Below are 14,813 nucleotides of genomic sequence, written 5' to 3'. Positions count from 1 at the left end.
CACATAGGTGATTGATAGGTTGAATATGAAGCATTCTAAACCAGTTTAGGTGAACTGTTGCCACTGTGCCTCAGATTCAACTGTCAGATTCAGCATCTGAACCAGGAAACCTTTTGCTCTTTTCTTTGGTTAGTTGTCCTGAGAGACCTGGGAAAGTTCAACTGGACAAGAATAGAGTTGGAACGGCTCTTAGAAGGCATCTCTTCCAACCCCCTTCTTTTACAAGTGAGGAAACTAAGACTCATGGAGGGGAGGTGATTTGTCCAAAGATGTTGGCTTCTCTCTGTGCATGCTCAAATGAAACCATGGGGAGAGGCAGCCCCATCCATCAGCTCTGCTTCCCTCACCCCTTCCAAGGAAATAATGAACCAGATCAAGCTAATTATATTAGTACAAGATCACACTTTAGTCCGACACACATTTGCATAAATACTTGAAAAGGATCTCTTGCCTTCAGACAGATGCTTTGAGAACATCTGGCCACCTACTTTCCCTTATTACTTGTAGTCTTTCAGTCAATGGAGTTTTAATACTGAGGATATCATTGTCATCTTTTTAAAGACAGCTCAAAGGATATATTTAATGTCCCTTATTCTGAAAGAGCTTTTCTTTCCCTTCCCTTTCCACTATTTCTTTTTCCCCTTTGAGGTAGATTATCTATTGGGGAAACCAAACAGACAGCACTTTGTTCTTCCTCCTTGAACATTTTTAGTCTGCTATAGTCCTTTGAAAATAGGTCAACACCAAGTCTATACTTAGGTCAGTAAGTGCGTTTTTGCCTTTAAACCTATACCCTCTATTTGAACACAAGCAAGGTCCATTCAACAGCCTTTATGATCTGTCCCTTTTCCCTCCTCTCATTTTTCATTTTTGTAGTCCCCAGGGGGTTGTGACAATAGGACGCCTGGTTGGGATGCATTGCCCCAACTAATGTTGTTATTGTAGGTGGCTGCCCTTGTCCATGCCCCAGTACCATGTCCATGAGCATGAGGACCATAGACCTCTACTGGGTCACAGAGGGCAGGGTCGATTCCCACAGGGCTTGGAGTCCTCTGGCTTCAGAGCTTTGTTGCAGGTAGATGAGGCTTGGCCAGAGGGGTCCCTGCACTCCACTGTCCGCCTCTGCCAACCAGACCCACAGGTACTAGAGCATTCAGTCCAGTCCCCCATGACCCACTGCACATTTAGCAGGGGTTGGATAATGTTGGTGCTTGTCTTCTCTTTTCCCTTTGGTTTGAAGGGTACATCCTTTGGAATAAAGAAGGTGTACTTGACTTTGGGGTGAAAGACCTCACTGGAAACAGTTAGTAGCTGGACGGTCAAGGGCTCTGGCAGAGGTCGGAAGCTCTGGAGTCTTTCGAGGGTAGCAATAGAGCCGCTGTACTTAAGGATGGTTCCCTTTAGGAGGATGTCCTGTTCCATGGCTGAGATGGCTAGGTCTCCATTGAGTAGATACCGCCCATCGGCAGTCTTTAAGGCCAAATAGTTGCCATCATTCCGAACTCCCCCATGACTCCGCTGTTTCACATCAATGTTGGTGGCCCCCGCTGGAATGGTGACTATGTCATTGTAGCCATATCTAAAGGGAGAGAAGGACACTTAGGGTAGTAGCTAGAGATCCTAGGCTATGATCATGGCCTGGGAATTACAATGCTTGTGACTTCTGGGAAAACATTTTCTCTCATACAAGGTTGGAGATGAGAGAAGAAAGCGAGGAGTTTAGAAATGGCTAAGAAAGTCCTAAAGAAATCAGCTCCTACAGCAGACAGAAATGCTTGCCATTCACTTTTTAAAGCTTTTTGCTTAATCTGGAAATTATGTTCCAAATGACTGGGTTGAAATTTTAGATATGTCTATCTCTACATTAGCCCAGAGAGTAGGAGAGGAAGCCCAAAGAGCTTTGAGAAGCATTTTGGTGTTGCCAAACCTGTCACCTCTCAGTTTAAATGAGCTCTCAAATAAATTCAGTTCAGTGTACTAGTATTAAACTTTGTTTGGCCACCTCAGCACATAGAGCTCAAACCCACATGGAAAAATCAGTTCCAGAGAACCATTCCAGAACCCTGCAAAGATGGAAATCTCATTCCACCTCTGGATCAGTCTGCTACTAGAGTTGGATGGTGTCCACTTGGTTAATATTGTTCCAGGACAGGAACTAGTGAGATAAAACTTTCTTATGAACTGGCCTGGCTAGCATGACAGGAGGTAGGTATTTCTTGGGTGACATGATAACCCTCTGAGAAAATGTAGGAAAAAAATGTGGAGGTGTAGAACTTGAGGTAGGATGGATTAGAGTTGGGACCTTTGTTACCTTTCTCCTACTTTCATCCTTTGAGGAAAGGAGAGAAAGGAGGATGAGGGATGAGAAACTATTTCAATTCTCTGTCTTTCTAGCTTAGAGAGGTTTTGGAGTGTTGGTGAAATGGGTTGTTTAATCTAGGCCCCTCTGGTCCTTTGGTTTCTATGATTAAGGACCAAAAAAAATCATACAGCAGGATTTAAAAACATTGCCAGGGAAAGCAAAAAATCTTTTGCTTCAGCTTTCAAATTCCCTTTGGGCTTAGAAATATGAAGAAACTCTTGAGCATGTTTGTTTAGGCAGATTATGTTCTCTAAGTGTAGTGAAATGGGAGAATGGGATGGGATGGAGTGGGAGCAAGTGTAAATTTGCTAAGCAGGATATCTTTAAATGCTTCTCAAAGACTCGTTCATTGAGGACAACTAAATGAATGCTTATTTAGCACCAATTTTCCTAAGTCAACTGATTATCTTACTGGATCTTGAGTCAGTGTGGCATGTGAAGGGTATGACACACATCTCAAAAATCAAGTATCAGCATTCTTTCCATCAAGTTACCTGGCATACTGATAATTTTTAACTCCTCCAAATGCAAACTAGAAGGAACTACAGATCCATGAACTACCAGGAAACTTGTGTTCTACTCCTGGCTCTGTCATTAGCAAGCTGATCTTAGTTAGGTAAGTCACTTAATTTCTCTTTGTTTTATTTCCTTCATCTCAGAAATGGGCATAATACCTACCTTACAGAATTATTTTGAGAGTTAAATGAGACAGTAGAAATGAACCTTAAATATTGTATCAAGCATTGTACAAATGTGAGGTATTACTATATGTGAGTAAAGTGGTTAGAATTCTTAGAAGAGGACCAAAAGGAAGTATCTTTTGAGTTCTGATGAAATGAAGGGTCTTAAGCAAAAAGAATAGGATTCTCCATGCCGAGGATAGGACTTTCTTCCAAAAAAAATATTTGGAAAAATCCTCAGATTGCTAGGCCACTAGGTAGAGTGTCCAGGGGCTCAGGTTATGTTGTTCTCTCCCACTTAGAAGTATAAAAAAAAGAAAAACTAGGTCATTCTAGGGAAATGTCTTTCAAAGGGACTCCAGTTCTTCCTTTGACCAAATTTCCCCACCTGGCCATCAATCTTAGGTATGAGGGTGTTGGAGAGACTTACTTGGAGTGGTTGAGCGAGCCTGAGACCTTTCTGCATGAAGAGCCACTACCCCCACACACACCACACTTGTCTAGTTTCCGAGGGGAGTCTACCACGTGATCACAGCCTGCCTTAACACATTGGCCATGGACACAGATGGACAGAGTCTCTGGCCCACACAGGGTTCCATCGATCACCTGAAGTGAGGAGAGGCAAAAAAAAAAAAAAAAAAAAAAAAAGCAGAATTGGTTGTAAGTTCAATGGAAGCCAGGTTAAGGGTGGGGAGGTTAAGTTCATTTTCCTTCTGAATTCTGAGTCTGAGGATTCTTACTTTGGTTTCGAATACTTTGAACTCACTCCTTCCTCGAGCTCTGCAGAATAGTTTGCATCGGTCCCGGGGAGACACCCCTGCATACTTGGGGACCCACTGAAGGAGATTCCCATTATTGTCAGTGAAGTTGTAGGCATTATACTTCTCACATTGCTGTTCTCTGAAACTCTTCCCTAAAAAAGCAAGAGGAAAGTAGAGATGCCATACCGTACCCAGATAGGATTATAGTTTTTTGAACAATACCAGTGGAGTAGGGGGAGACCCTAGTGAGAGGAAAGTCCGTGTTCTTTCTTGGTTCTAGTCCAGCCCTGAGGAGGAAGATCCAGTTTGAGGTAGCCTCGGCAATCTTCTGGGCCCAAACACACTATGACTACACTGGCCTAGGCTCATGTATGTGACTCTTTCCTTAAAGAGAAATGTAGGAGTAGAGAAGAAAGGATTCATTGGGTTTGGATGCTGAAGAAGATGTGGAATTCTAAAAACTTTTAGAGAGGATGAAAAACTTTAAGGCTAAATGGCCACTTGGATACTACTGGTGGGATTCATACTTTGGGTAACGGACAGTCTAGAAGACCTCTGAAATCTTTTCCATCTTTATAATTCTACAATTCTATGAAATAGAAGAGAATCCCTGCTCCATGACCCGTTTCTCCCCTCTTCCCCCCAAACCTCTCCCCCACCCCCAGTCTCAATTGAAAGAGTACTCAACACAGCCTTGTTTATTAACGACTTTGGGAAGATCTTCATTATTTCCTTTTTTCAGATGAATAAGTTGACACAAAGTTCAAGTCCCACCTCTCAATTATGACCCATGTGATCTTAGTCAAGTCAGCCTTTCTAGACCTCAGTTTCTCCTTATGTAAAATGGGGGAAGCATTGAACTAATTGGATTCTAAGTTCATTTTAACTTTAAATCTATGATTTTATAATCTTAAGGAATGCAAAGCCAAATCTGAGAGTATATTACAAACCAAGAAGGTTCTCTCAGAACAGAAGATTGCTCTAGTTTTTGTCCTCTATTTTTTCTCTATACAGTTACTCTCTTGGTTTCTTGATCTGTTCTCATGGCTTCAACTAGCACCTCTATGTCAATAATTCTTCACACTATATCTTTTGTCCTGGCCTTTTCTGCAACTCCAATATTTCCAACTATATATAGGACACCTCTTTTTATACTATACTGAACTTTAGATTCAATATATCTAGATCATTTACCTATTTCTGAATAAACATCTTCTTTGGTACTCTTTTGTGTCATTTGTTAAATGAGGGCATTGTACTGGATGACTTCTAAGATACATTCCAGTTTTAATATTTCCATTAGATGATGGTATTGGTAGAATGGAAAGAGAAATGTCACTGTGAACAAAAGGTCTGAGTTCAAACTCTACCTTGGACCCTTTTTTTTGTAATCTTGAGCAAATCATTTATCGTCCTTGGACCTCAGTTTTCTCAACTATAAAATTAAGGCGTTGGATTAGGTAGTCTCTGAAGTTCCTTCCAGCTATAAATCAATGATCATAGGACTGTGAACTCAATGTGTTTAAAACTAACATGCTCCCCTTCACAGTCCTCATTTCTATTCATGGAACTACTATTTTTCCAGTTTTCAAAGCTGAAAAGCTTGAGCTATCTTTGAATTTTTCCTCTCATTTATCCTTCTCATTCCATCTGTTGAGAAACAGCATGGCATAATGAATAGAGGACCAGCTTTTGAAGTGGGAACAATTGAGTGTAAGTTCTGCATCTGATATGTGGACAGATGTCACTGTAGGCAATTTGCTCTTAGTCCCCCAGGCAACCCTCTAAAACTATAAGTTATGTATGACTTGATGGAGGAATTTTCAGCACCAGGAATTTCTAGTGTAGATAGAATCACAGATTATGGACCTCTTCCCTCTCACCATATCTTGAATTTGCTCTTTTTCACTGCCACCACCCTAAGTACAGGTCCTCATCACCACATACCTGAATAATTGTAATAATTTCTGAACTGGCCCTTCTTTCTCTAGTTTCCTTCAACCCACTTTGTATATTCTTCCTTAAGATTATTCTTCCTAAATAATAATAATTTAAAATTTTAATTAAATTATTTAATTTATTAAAAAAACAAATAAATAATAAATAAGATTATTCTTCCTAAAATACTGCTTTCATTATGTTATTACCCAGTAGATAAAGACCACAATTTTCTATTGCCAGCCACTTCATTTCCAAAATTCTTCTTATAAAAATAGTATGTGATATAGCCTTGAAACTCCATTTCTCCTCGACAAAGCTAATGTCTTTAATGTATTCCATACTCATTCCCACCTCCATGTTAATTCCTGTTCCATTCTCTCTCGCCTGGAAAGTCTTTCCTCACATCTCTACCTGTCAAAATGGTACCTATTTGCCTAGGCTCATCTCAAGTCCAACGTGCAGAACACATTGTTAGGAGCTGAGAGAGACAAAAAGATTAAACATTCCATGGTGCTTGTGGTTGTAAAGCTCAGAGTTAGCACCTAGTAAATGCTTGTTGACTGATGAACTCATAGTCTAGTATATTATGGGATTAAAAGACTTTAACAAAAATTCCTTGGTCATAGAATGAGGGAACATCATGCTATGTAATATTGGATAATTGTTTAGCAGGGCACAAAACAAGTGCTATGTCAGGTCTGGGGTGGAGAGGGATCTTTATTGATTGGGGGCATCATGGAAAAGATGGCTTCCTTTAACAAAGAGTCCCTTGTCTATTCCTGCCCACAATATGGTCTCCTTTTTCTGAATACCAACTGCCCTTAGAATCCATACCAAACAGTTCCCTCTTCGTCATGTATGTTGCATCATATTTCTCCTACTAGGGAAAGGCAGGGTCCATGTCTTGCATTTCTTCTCTGTCCCCCATAATACCTAGCACAGTACTGGGCACAAAATATATGTTCAATACCTGCTGATTGATATGGCAACAGAAATATTCATCTGACCTGCTCCTCAGGCTACTTCCCACTCCCTACTCTCTCTCTCTCTCTCTCTCTCTCTCTCTCTCTCTCTCTCTCTCTCTCTCTCTCTCTCTCTCTCTCTTTTTCTGCATAGGATTAGGTACATTCCACATATCAGGCCAAACAAATCTCCACAATGCCAGGCTACTGGCCAGAGATTCTAAGAGTAAAGGTCACCGACAAACCCTCCTCCCTCTCACAAAAATCCAAAACAATGTAGCAGGCAGATGATGGATTGCTTTGGGAGACAATCCCTTTTTACCTTTTGTACTCAGGTAAATCAATTATAAAGTTCTATCTATCTTTTCATGTCTGACAATATTTCTAGGAAATCAAGAAGGAGGTGAATTGGACTATGGGGAAAAGAGCTGACTTTTTCTCTCTCTCCCTTTCTCTTGCTCTTGTCCTTTAGTACTATTTCTTCAGTCAAGTATACTTCTGTGATTCTCTGTACCCCCCCCCCCCCCGCTCCCATCGGGTACCAAGAATAGGAATGTGTTCAGGAGAGGTAGATTACCTCTGCATTGGAAGATGCAATCAGGTCCATGCCATGGACCTAAGGGAAGGAAGATGGTCAACTATTCTCAGCAAGAATGTGAGTGAGAGTCAGACTCAGAAAGCTTCCCTCTGCCCTGGCCTGACATTAGACCCTGGTTAGCCATTGAGGCTTTGGCTCTGATTCCTCTTTGGAAAGTCCTTCCAAATATACAGAGGGGAATTTGGCAGCTGCAAGACGGGCTACTATCCTAGCCACTGGAGTGCTCCTTTCTCCGCAAGAACAGCTGGGGTTTGGAGTGACCTTGTCTGGCCAGTTTTTCAATACCCAAGGCAATCTTCCCCTCACTCTTTTATTAGATGTTTTCAGAGCAAAGTCAGTTCTGAGAAATTGGATTTCTCAGGTTCTCTGCAGCCTGTCTCCATACTTGGTGTTTTGCTGAATCTACTGGTGTCAGGACAAAGAATCCTTTCATCTCAGGCTCAGAACCCTATTTCTGGAGACTTGTCCCCATTGCTCTCTTAGTAATATGTAGCCCCAGCAGCAACCCCTGCTATAATGTAGCATTGCCTGGAAGTAGCCAATTACCATCAGGTGGACATTCCTCAGTGTGGCATGACTGATACTTGGCTCGCTGGCCCACACAGTACTGGCCTCCATTCTGTGGCACAGGGTCCTTGCAGTCTCGGTAGGAGAATTGCACTCCTCCTCCACATGTTCGGGAACATTCTCCCCATGGTCCCCATGGGGCCCAGCCTCCATCCACCACAAGCTGCAACACAGGATACCTTAGTGAGTTAGTACAGAGGCAAGAAACTTGAATTCTGTGCACTAGGTCACATACCTAGCATGGGCATGAGGTCTCTTGAGTCTCAGTCTAGTTCCCTGGGAAATCTGGCATCTAAGCTTCCCCTAGTGGAAGGATCACTCTGATGGATATTCTGGGAACTGTTAATAGGGGGAATGGTGCATTTACAAATGTTTCCAATTGAATTGTTGGCTTCTGAGACTAAACACTTGTGTGCATCTAAAAGAACTAGTCTTAATACAATCTGACCTCTAACTGTTTGGAGGCTGGTAGTCTGGAATTCAAACGTGAAAAGCCAAATGAATCTTCATAAGGTCAAGTCACTGATCAAAATTTCCAGGGATTCTTTTAGGATGGAGCATTTAACCTTCACAAAATTGCGCAAGAGAATAAGTCTATGGGATTGTTGGGGGCAAAGAAGTAGATAAGTAGCCAAAGTAGGGAGGAAAAAGTAGGATTAGGAAATTATGTGAAATAGCTTGACTAAATTAGGTGGGTGAAGCTTCATCCTTCTGGGTTTTCCTATGCTATTCCTTTTAGATCAGTGTCTAGAGCTAAGATGTAAACCTTACTGGGTGTTGAATGATGAAAGGAACCAATTCCGTAAACTCCAAAAAGGTCTTGGGAAGAAATTTAGTAAGCACAGCAGACATTTGTATAGTTCTTTGAGTTTTACAGACTTTAATAAAGAGGTTGGCCCAAAAGTCTTATTGTAGTCTGAAGCTATTAGACCTTTGGACTACCCTGTATTATTTCTGAATAATTCTGAAAACTGAATCCTTACAACAACTTTGTAAAATATGTTCTAGAGGCATTATCATCCCTGTTTTTCAGATGAGGATCTAGAAATCTACTGGCTTGCCCAAGATCACATACCTAGGAACTTATCATATGAGGGCTTCAAAGTCAAGTCTCCAGGGTTCGACTCTAATGTTTTTGTTTTATTTTTTCTTTTTTTCATATGCCACAGCTGCCTTCCAAATGTAATAAACCTCACTATCCTAAGGTAGAAGAAACCTTGAAAGGAATAAAGAAATTTAAAAGACTCATTACTCCTCAGGAAAATGTATCTTTCAAGTTTAGGTAGTTCTGGAGGCCTACCTTCTCTAAGCCATCATAGAATGTCTAGAAAGCCTTTTTTTCTTCCTTACATGATCCTATTCTCTTTCCTTCTACTGCAGTTAGGAAACTTCCTTGATGCAGATAACATCCATTTATGTGTAGGTTTGACACTTCTGTTCTAACTGCAGGATTACTGTCTTACATCATAAGTGCTTAGCAGATAGGGATTATGTCTTTGTGATTATCTTAATATTGTATATGAGCAATCAGATGCTGTAGGATAATGGAAAAAATATGCTATATGGAAAGAGAGTTGGTCTCAGAGGTTCAAGATGGATTCAAGTCCTGCCTCTTTTACTTACTAACTTTGTAAGTTTGAGTGAGTCTCTAGATTTTCTGTAGAGGCCACTAGGTGAACAGAACTCAGGACTTGGATTCAGGAAGACTAAAAGGTAAAATCAGAAAATAGCTGTGTGATTGAACAAATCACTTAGCTTCTGTTTCTTCATCTGTACAGGCAAGGATCATAATAGTGCCTACCTTCCAGGGTTGTGAAACTCAAATGAGCTAATGTGCAAAGTGCTTTGCAAATCTTAAAGTGCATTATAAAGTTTAGCTATTATTATCAGACTTTATTCTCTGAGCCTTGGTTTTTCTCATCTGAAAAATGGAGCTAAGACTACTCATACTACCTATCTCAAACTCTGTAAATCCTAAAATGCTTTAAGTATGTGGGTTATGATTCCCTGGAAACATCTGTACGCCCACCTTCTTTTACTAACGTGATCTTATGCAGCCTCATTACTCACCTTAGGTCTCGTTACTTCTTCTTCAGGTAGACAGTTACCATCCCAACAGAGGTGGCCATCTCTACAGGGTGTTCCATCAGCCCAGGGCAGACTACCATTTTTGGTGTGGCAGAGGGGTTCAGCAGCATCTGTGCGACACCAGAGTTGGGCACAGATATCCTGGACAGAGGTGTTGGGGCAGTGGCGGAACCCTGGTCCAAAGATCTGCTGGCATTGCCGGTCTAGCTCATAGAGGGACTCACGACCTGGGAGGTCGGAGGGTAGAGGGATTTCAGAAGTCGGGGCATCTAGTAGGCAGTGACCTGATTGGAAGAGAAAGGAACGAGCCTTCAATAATTCCCTATCACTTCTATGTTAAATCCAAATTCCTAACTGTGGGCTTCCTGGACTCTTTATTACCAACAACCTGTTCTTTCTTATCCTGTACAATTGAATTAATACCAATTTTTGATCATCTGCATGCATATCGTCTACTTCTTTGGATCAGCAGTAAAGTCATATTTTGAGTTGACTTTCTTCTACTTACAGACAATTCTCAGTCATGTTCCTGCCTCCTCATTATTCCTTATCCCTTCCCAACCATTGTACACCTAGGTAATAAAAGGTAATATTAAATACATTTAATATTCTTTAAACTTAAAGGGACCCAAGGTTTTCTCCAAAGATGCCAATCTCAAAACCTCTTATGCCTTATTTAGCAAATTGTGTCCTTGAGGGACTCCAAAACCAAACCGAATCCAACAGATCCTCAAACCCCTCATGTGATGATGGCTAGCCTTTTGGTGATCTGAGCCAACCTTCAACTTCTTTGAAGTTGGCTTGGTGCTCATATGATAGTCATTTGACCCTCTCAGCTTGGAAGACTCTTTCTAGAACTTATCCTCCACTGGATGGGGAACTTGGTCTCACTTTCTTGGAGAATTTGTAATCACCTTGCCATAAATTAGGATTGGAGTAGGACTTGAGTGGAAGAATATTAATCTTAGTAAAAAATAACAAATATAATCTGCCAGGAAAAATTAAGTCAGACATCTCAAAGTCAAAGAAATATGACATTTGGATAATTAGGAAATCAGTGTCATTGTTCTCCTCTATTAGGGTAGAGAATCTAAGGTTAATTATGTCCTCATTTCTTTTTACCTGTTTGAATTCTTTACTCACTCACAAAAACCTTCTCCCTATCTCCATGACTTTCCCTATTTCATATTCCCATGGCTTCATTCAAGACATGGGCTATTACCCCAACTTGGATTACTCTTTCACCTGGTCATCTTTCCTCCCATCCTTCAAACTCTGTTAAATAATTACCTCCTCCAGCGAGTTTTTCTGGACTAATTTCACCTATATCTTCATTAGTGATGGAGTTTGAAATGCTAGGAGAGAAGGCTAACTAGACAGCAGGCTAGTAATAGCTCTGTGGAGGGTGGGAGGGAAGCACAATTTGATTCAGATCCCCTCAAAATTCAAAATTATATGATTTTGTGACTCCAGGAAAAAGTCAAGTAGAAGGCTTCCCTTTACAGGATGGATTCTAAGTGTTGCTAGCTCAGAAGAAAAGAGAGGAAGTCCAAGTGAGGCTTACCATGTCCCCCATCCAGGAACTCTGTGATATATTTGGCACTGCAAGGAGACCAGGGTAGTGTCTTGTTCAGGTGGACAAAGAGAGGAGCCATCATGTGGTGCTTGCCCATGGGCCCAAACAGTCGCTCACAGGTTTTGGAGTCATCATGAGGCATACTAAGGACATGTCCTAGGGAAGGAAAAACATATTATTTTTAAAATCCATACTTTCTCTCTTTGAAGCAATACTAAATATTGGTTCCAAGGAAGAAGAATGGTAAAGGGCTAAGCAATGGAGGATAAGCGACTTTCCCGTGATCACACAGCTGGTCCCAGGACCTCCCGTTTCCAGGCTTGGCTCTCTATCCACTGAGCCACTTAGCTGCCCTGACACATTTGATTATTAACATGCTAGTTTCCCAACTTCCATCCCTCTTCTGTCCCAGATCTACACATCTGACCTTAGGTCCTCCACTTCATCAACTCTGTGCAAAGCCGTCAAAGGAGCTGAGCTTACTGGAAAGCTTGTTCATCAGTTTTCCAACTAGTGTTCTTACTACATTAGACAGTGATCTCCTTGAGAGCCAGGGCTGTTTTTATGTCATTCTTTGTATCCCCAGCACTTAGCATGCTGCCTTGAATGTAGTAGGTGTCTAATAAGTGCCTCTTGACTAATTAACTGACTTGTTATCCCTGTCTCATGAATAAGTTCATCCCTTTCTTTTCCTGTCTCTTATGCTATTTTCTGGTAACACCATCATCCTAGAATGTTTTTTCCTAGCCAGGTTGATAGCAGATCCTGAGATACTACTTACTTTTTTTGCTTTTTATTTATGTCCTTAGAGCAATAGAATTGTTATGAATATATAGTTTTCAGGGGATAGTTGTTTTTTTTTGTTTTAATTAGAGCTAGAAGAGACCTTAGAAATTATCCAGGGGACATGTGGGTGGCTCAGTGGATTGAGAGATGGGAAGTTTTGGATCTGGCCACAGACACTTCCTAGCTGTGGGACCCTGGGCAAGTCACTTCACCCCCATTGCCTAGTCCTTACCACTCTTCGGTTTTGGAACGAATACACAGAATTGATTCTAAGGTGAAGTGTGATATTGGAAATTTGGGGGTCCTTGATCTAATTTTGAGTTAGATCAGGGATGATCTAAACTTCCTGTGGACATTTAGGGCTCTTTCAAACTACATTTCCCATGATCCAACTGGCTTCCTTTCTTATGTGGTGATGTAAGACAGTTATGTAATAACATAAACAGAAGGATAAATAGTGAGTGCCTGGGTTGGTCCTTCGTCTTTTCTGCCTTGGGAGCAGGAGCCAGGATGGGAGGAGGAGGCAACAGGGCATGACTTTCAAACTGACTCTTAACAGGCACGTGGCTTTATTTTTCTAATGGATACCAATAAATCCTTTAAAACCATAATATTTTTAATTAATATCCTTTTATATCCATTTTATTTTTTACATTAAGTAAAGGTTTTTTTTTAAAGAATTTATCCAGGTGTTAGATGTGATGGCACACATCTATAATTCTTGCTACTGGGATTGTTTGAGCTCCAGAATTCTGAGTTGCCATGTAATTGGGTCTCTGCATTAAGTCTGACACAAATTTGGTGAGCCTCTGGGAGTGGAAAACCATTAGGCTTCCTAGGAAAAGGCAAACTGGGCTAGGTCAGAAACAGAATAAATCAAAGCTTTAGGCCAATGAGCAATGGAACTGGGTTTCTGAGTGGCGATTAAAGTCCAGTCTCAAAAAAAAAAGGGGGAAAGAAAAGAAAAAAGTAAAAAAATATCAAGTTAACTTCTTCCTTTTACAGATGAGAAAACTGAAGCTTAGAGGTGAATAATGTGCTAAAGATCACACAACTGGTTAATCATGGAGCTGGGATTCAAACCTAGGTCTTGGCCTTTCTACTGATTCTTTCTAGTAGAACGTACTGCCTTTCAAGACATATGTATATGTATTTATGTTTTTTCATATTAGTGTTTTGGTCTTAGACTTAACCTGGAGTAAGTATAAAATATAAATATATATTTTGATAAAAATGTTTAAATATAGTTGGTTTCCTTTGTGTTGTTTGTTTAGTCATTTTCCAGTCATGCCCAACTCTTTGTGAATCCATTTGGGGTTTTCTTGGCAAAGAAACTAGAGTGGTTTGCTATTTCCTTCTTCAGTTTATTTTATAGATGACAAAACTGAAGCAAACAGGGTTAAGTGACTTGCCCAGGGTCTCATAAGTAGTGTCTGAGGCCAGATTTGAACTCAGGAAGATGAGTCTTCCTGACTTGTTTGGTCCTGGAACTCTAGCTACTGCTCCACTTACATACCCTTTGGTTTTCTTTGTGATCCTATACATCTTATTTTATACATGTAAGAATATTCTTAATTGTCCAGAAGGAAACCAAAAGGGGTTCATAAAACTTTGCCAAACTACCAGAGAGATCCATGACATTAAAAAAAGTTTAAGAACCTTTGTCTTAGACTGAGGCCTTTAAGTGATTTGTGCTCCTTAAGCACATCTCCTTGATTTAAAAAATGCCCACCAGAGAACCACATGCAAATATGTATCCTGAATTCCCTGATGATGATAATCTAGTTGTGGCTGATCAGATTGTCTGTGATTTCCTCAGAACCTAGGAGAGAAGATATGGACCAGGAAGTTTCTATTGGTGTAGTCTTCACTTTTGGACAAGAAAAACTCACCTAATTCATGAGCTAGAGTATAGGCAGCCTGGAGCCCCTCATCCTCAATCACAGAACAGCTCTTGTCAGGGTCACAGATAGTTCCGATGTCTGCCACACCTAGGGTGTCACAGCTTTGTTGGCCACAGAAGTCCTGTTTGGAGGGAAGGAAGACGGTCTCACAGAGGGTCAACCAGAAGCTTTTTGCCTTTTAGTTCCTTTCACTGTCCTCCTTTAGGGCTCAATTAATCTAGAGTAGACTTGCCCATTGATTGATAGAACAACTTGTATTTTCAAAACCATGCTCATAGAATAGAAGTTGAAGAATATCAGTAGCCTATTATTCCTAACTTTTCTACCTACTTTCATCTTATGATAGAATCTGAGATTTAGAGTTAGATGGGTGCCCCTCAGAGAAATAAGGGTCTTCATCAAGGCTCCATCACAGTCAATGCAGATGGCAGAGCCCTGCACTGATCCCTGTTGTCTGAAAATCAGGCCACAGGATGGAGGGATAACCCAGTCATACCCCTTTGTGTGACTCTCTTCTGATCAACACTTTTTATTATTGAAATTATTATAATCTATATTTTTAGGATAGCCTCAAGTTATGTAGTATAG

At 40.7% G+C, this 14,813-nt stretch overlaps 1 protein-coding gene across 1 annotated transcript in view; it reads right to left on the bottom strand.

Annotated features, from left to right (window-relative positions):
- Positions 1-414: 414 nt before the first annotated feature.
- The window catches only part of ADAMTS8 (ADAM metallopeptidase with thrombospondin type 1 motif 8), a 32,253-nt gene continuing 17,854 nt past the window's right edge, over positions 415-14,813 (bottom strand). Inside the window, exons 3-9 of the mRNA XM_044666161.1 lie at positions 14,214-14,346; positions 11,524-11,691; positions 9,942-10,243; positions 7,851-8,034; positions 3,783-3,955; positions 3,473-3,648; positions 415-1,579 (exon numbers count right to left, since the gene is read on the bottom strand). Coding sequence (XP_044522096.1) covers positions 1,012-1,579; positions 3,473-3,648; positions 3,783-3,955; positions 7,851-8,034; positions 9,942-10,243; positions 11,524-11,691; positions 14,214-14,346 — 1,704 coding nt within the window. The 3' untranslated portion in view covers positions 415-1,011. The remainder of the gene's footprint in view (positions 1,580-3,472; positions 3,649-3,782; positions 3,956-7,850; positions 8,035-9,941; positions 10,244-11,523; positions 11,692-14,213; positions 14,347-14,813) is intronic.

Source organism: Gracilinanus agilis, chromosome 3 (genome assembly GCF_016433145.1).
Source record: "Gracilinanus agilis isolate LMUSP501 chromosome 3, AgileGrace, whole genome shotgun sequence".
Classification (NCBI taxonomy): domain Eukaryota; kingdom Metazoa; phylum Chordata; class Mammalia; order Didelphimorphia; family Didelphidae; genus Gracilinanus; species Gracilinanus agilis.
The sequence above is the reverse complement of the archived record's forward strand: the minus strand, read 5'-3'. Positions and strand labels throughout refer to the sequence as shown.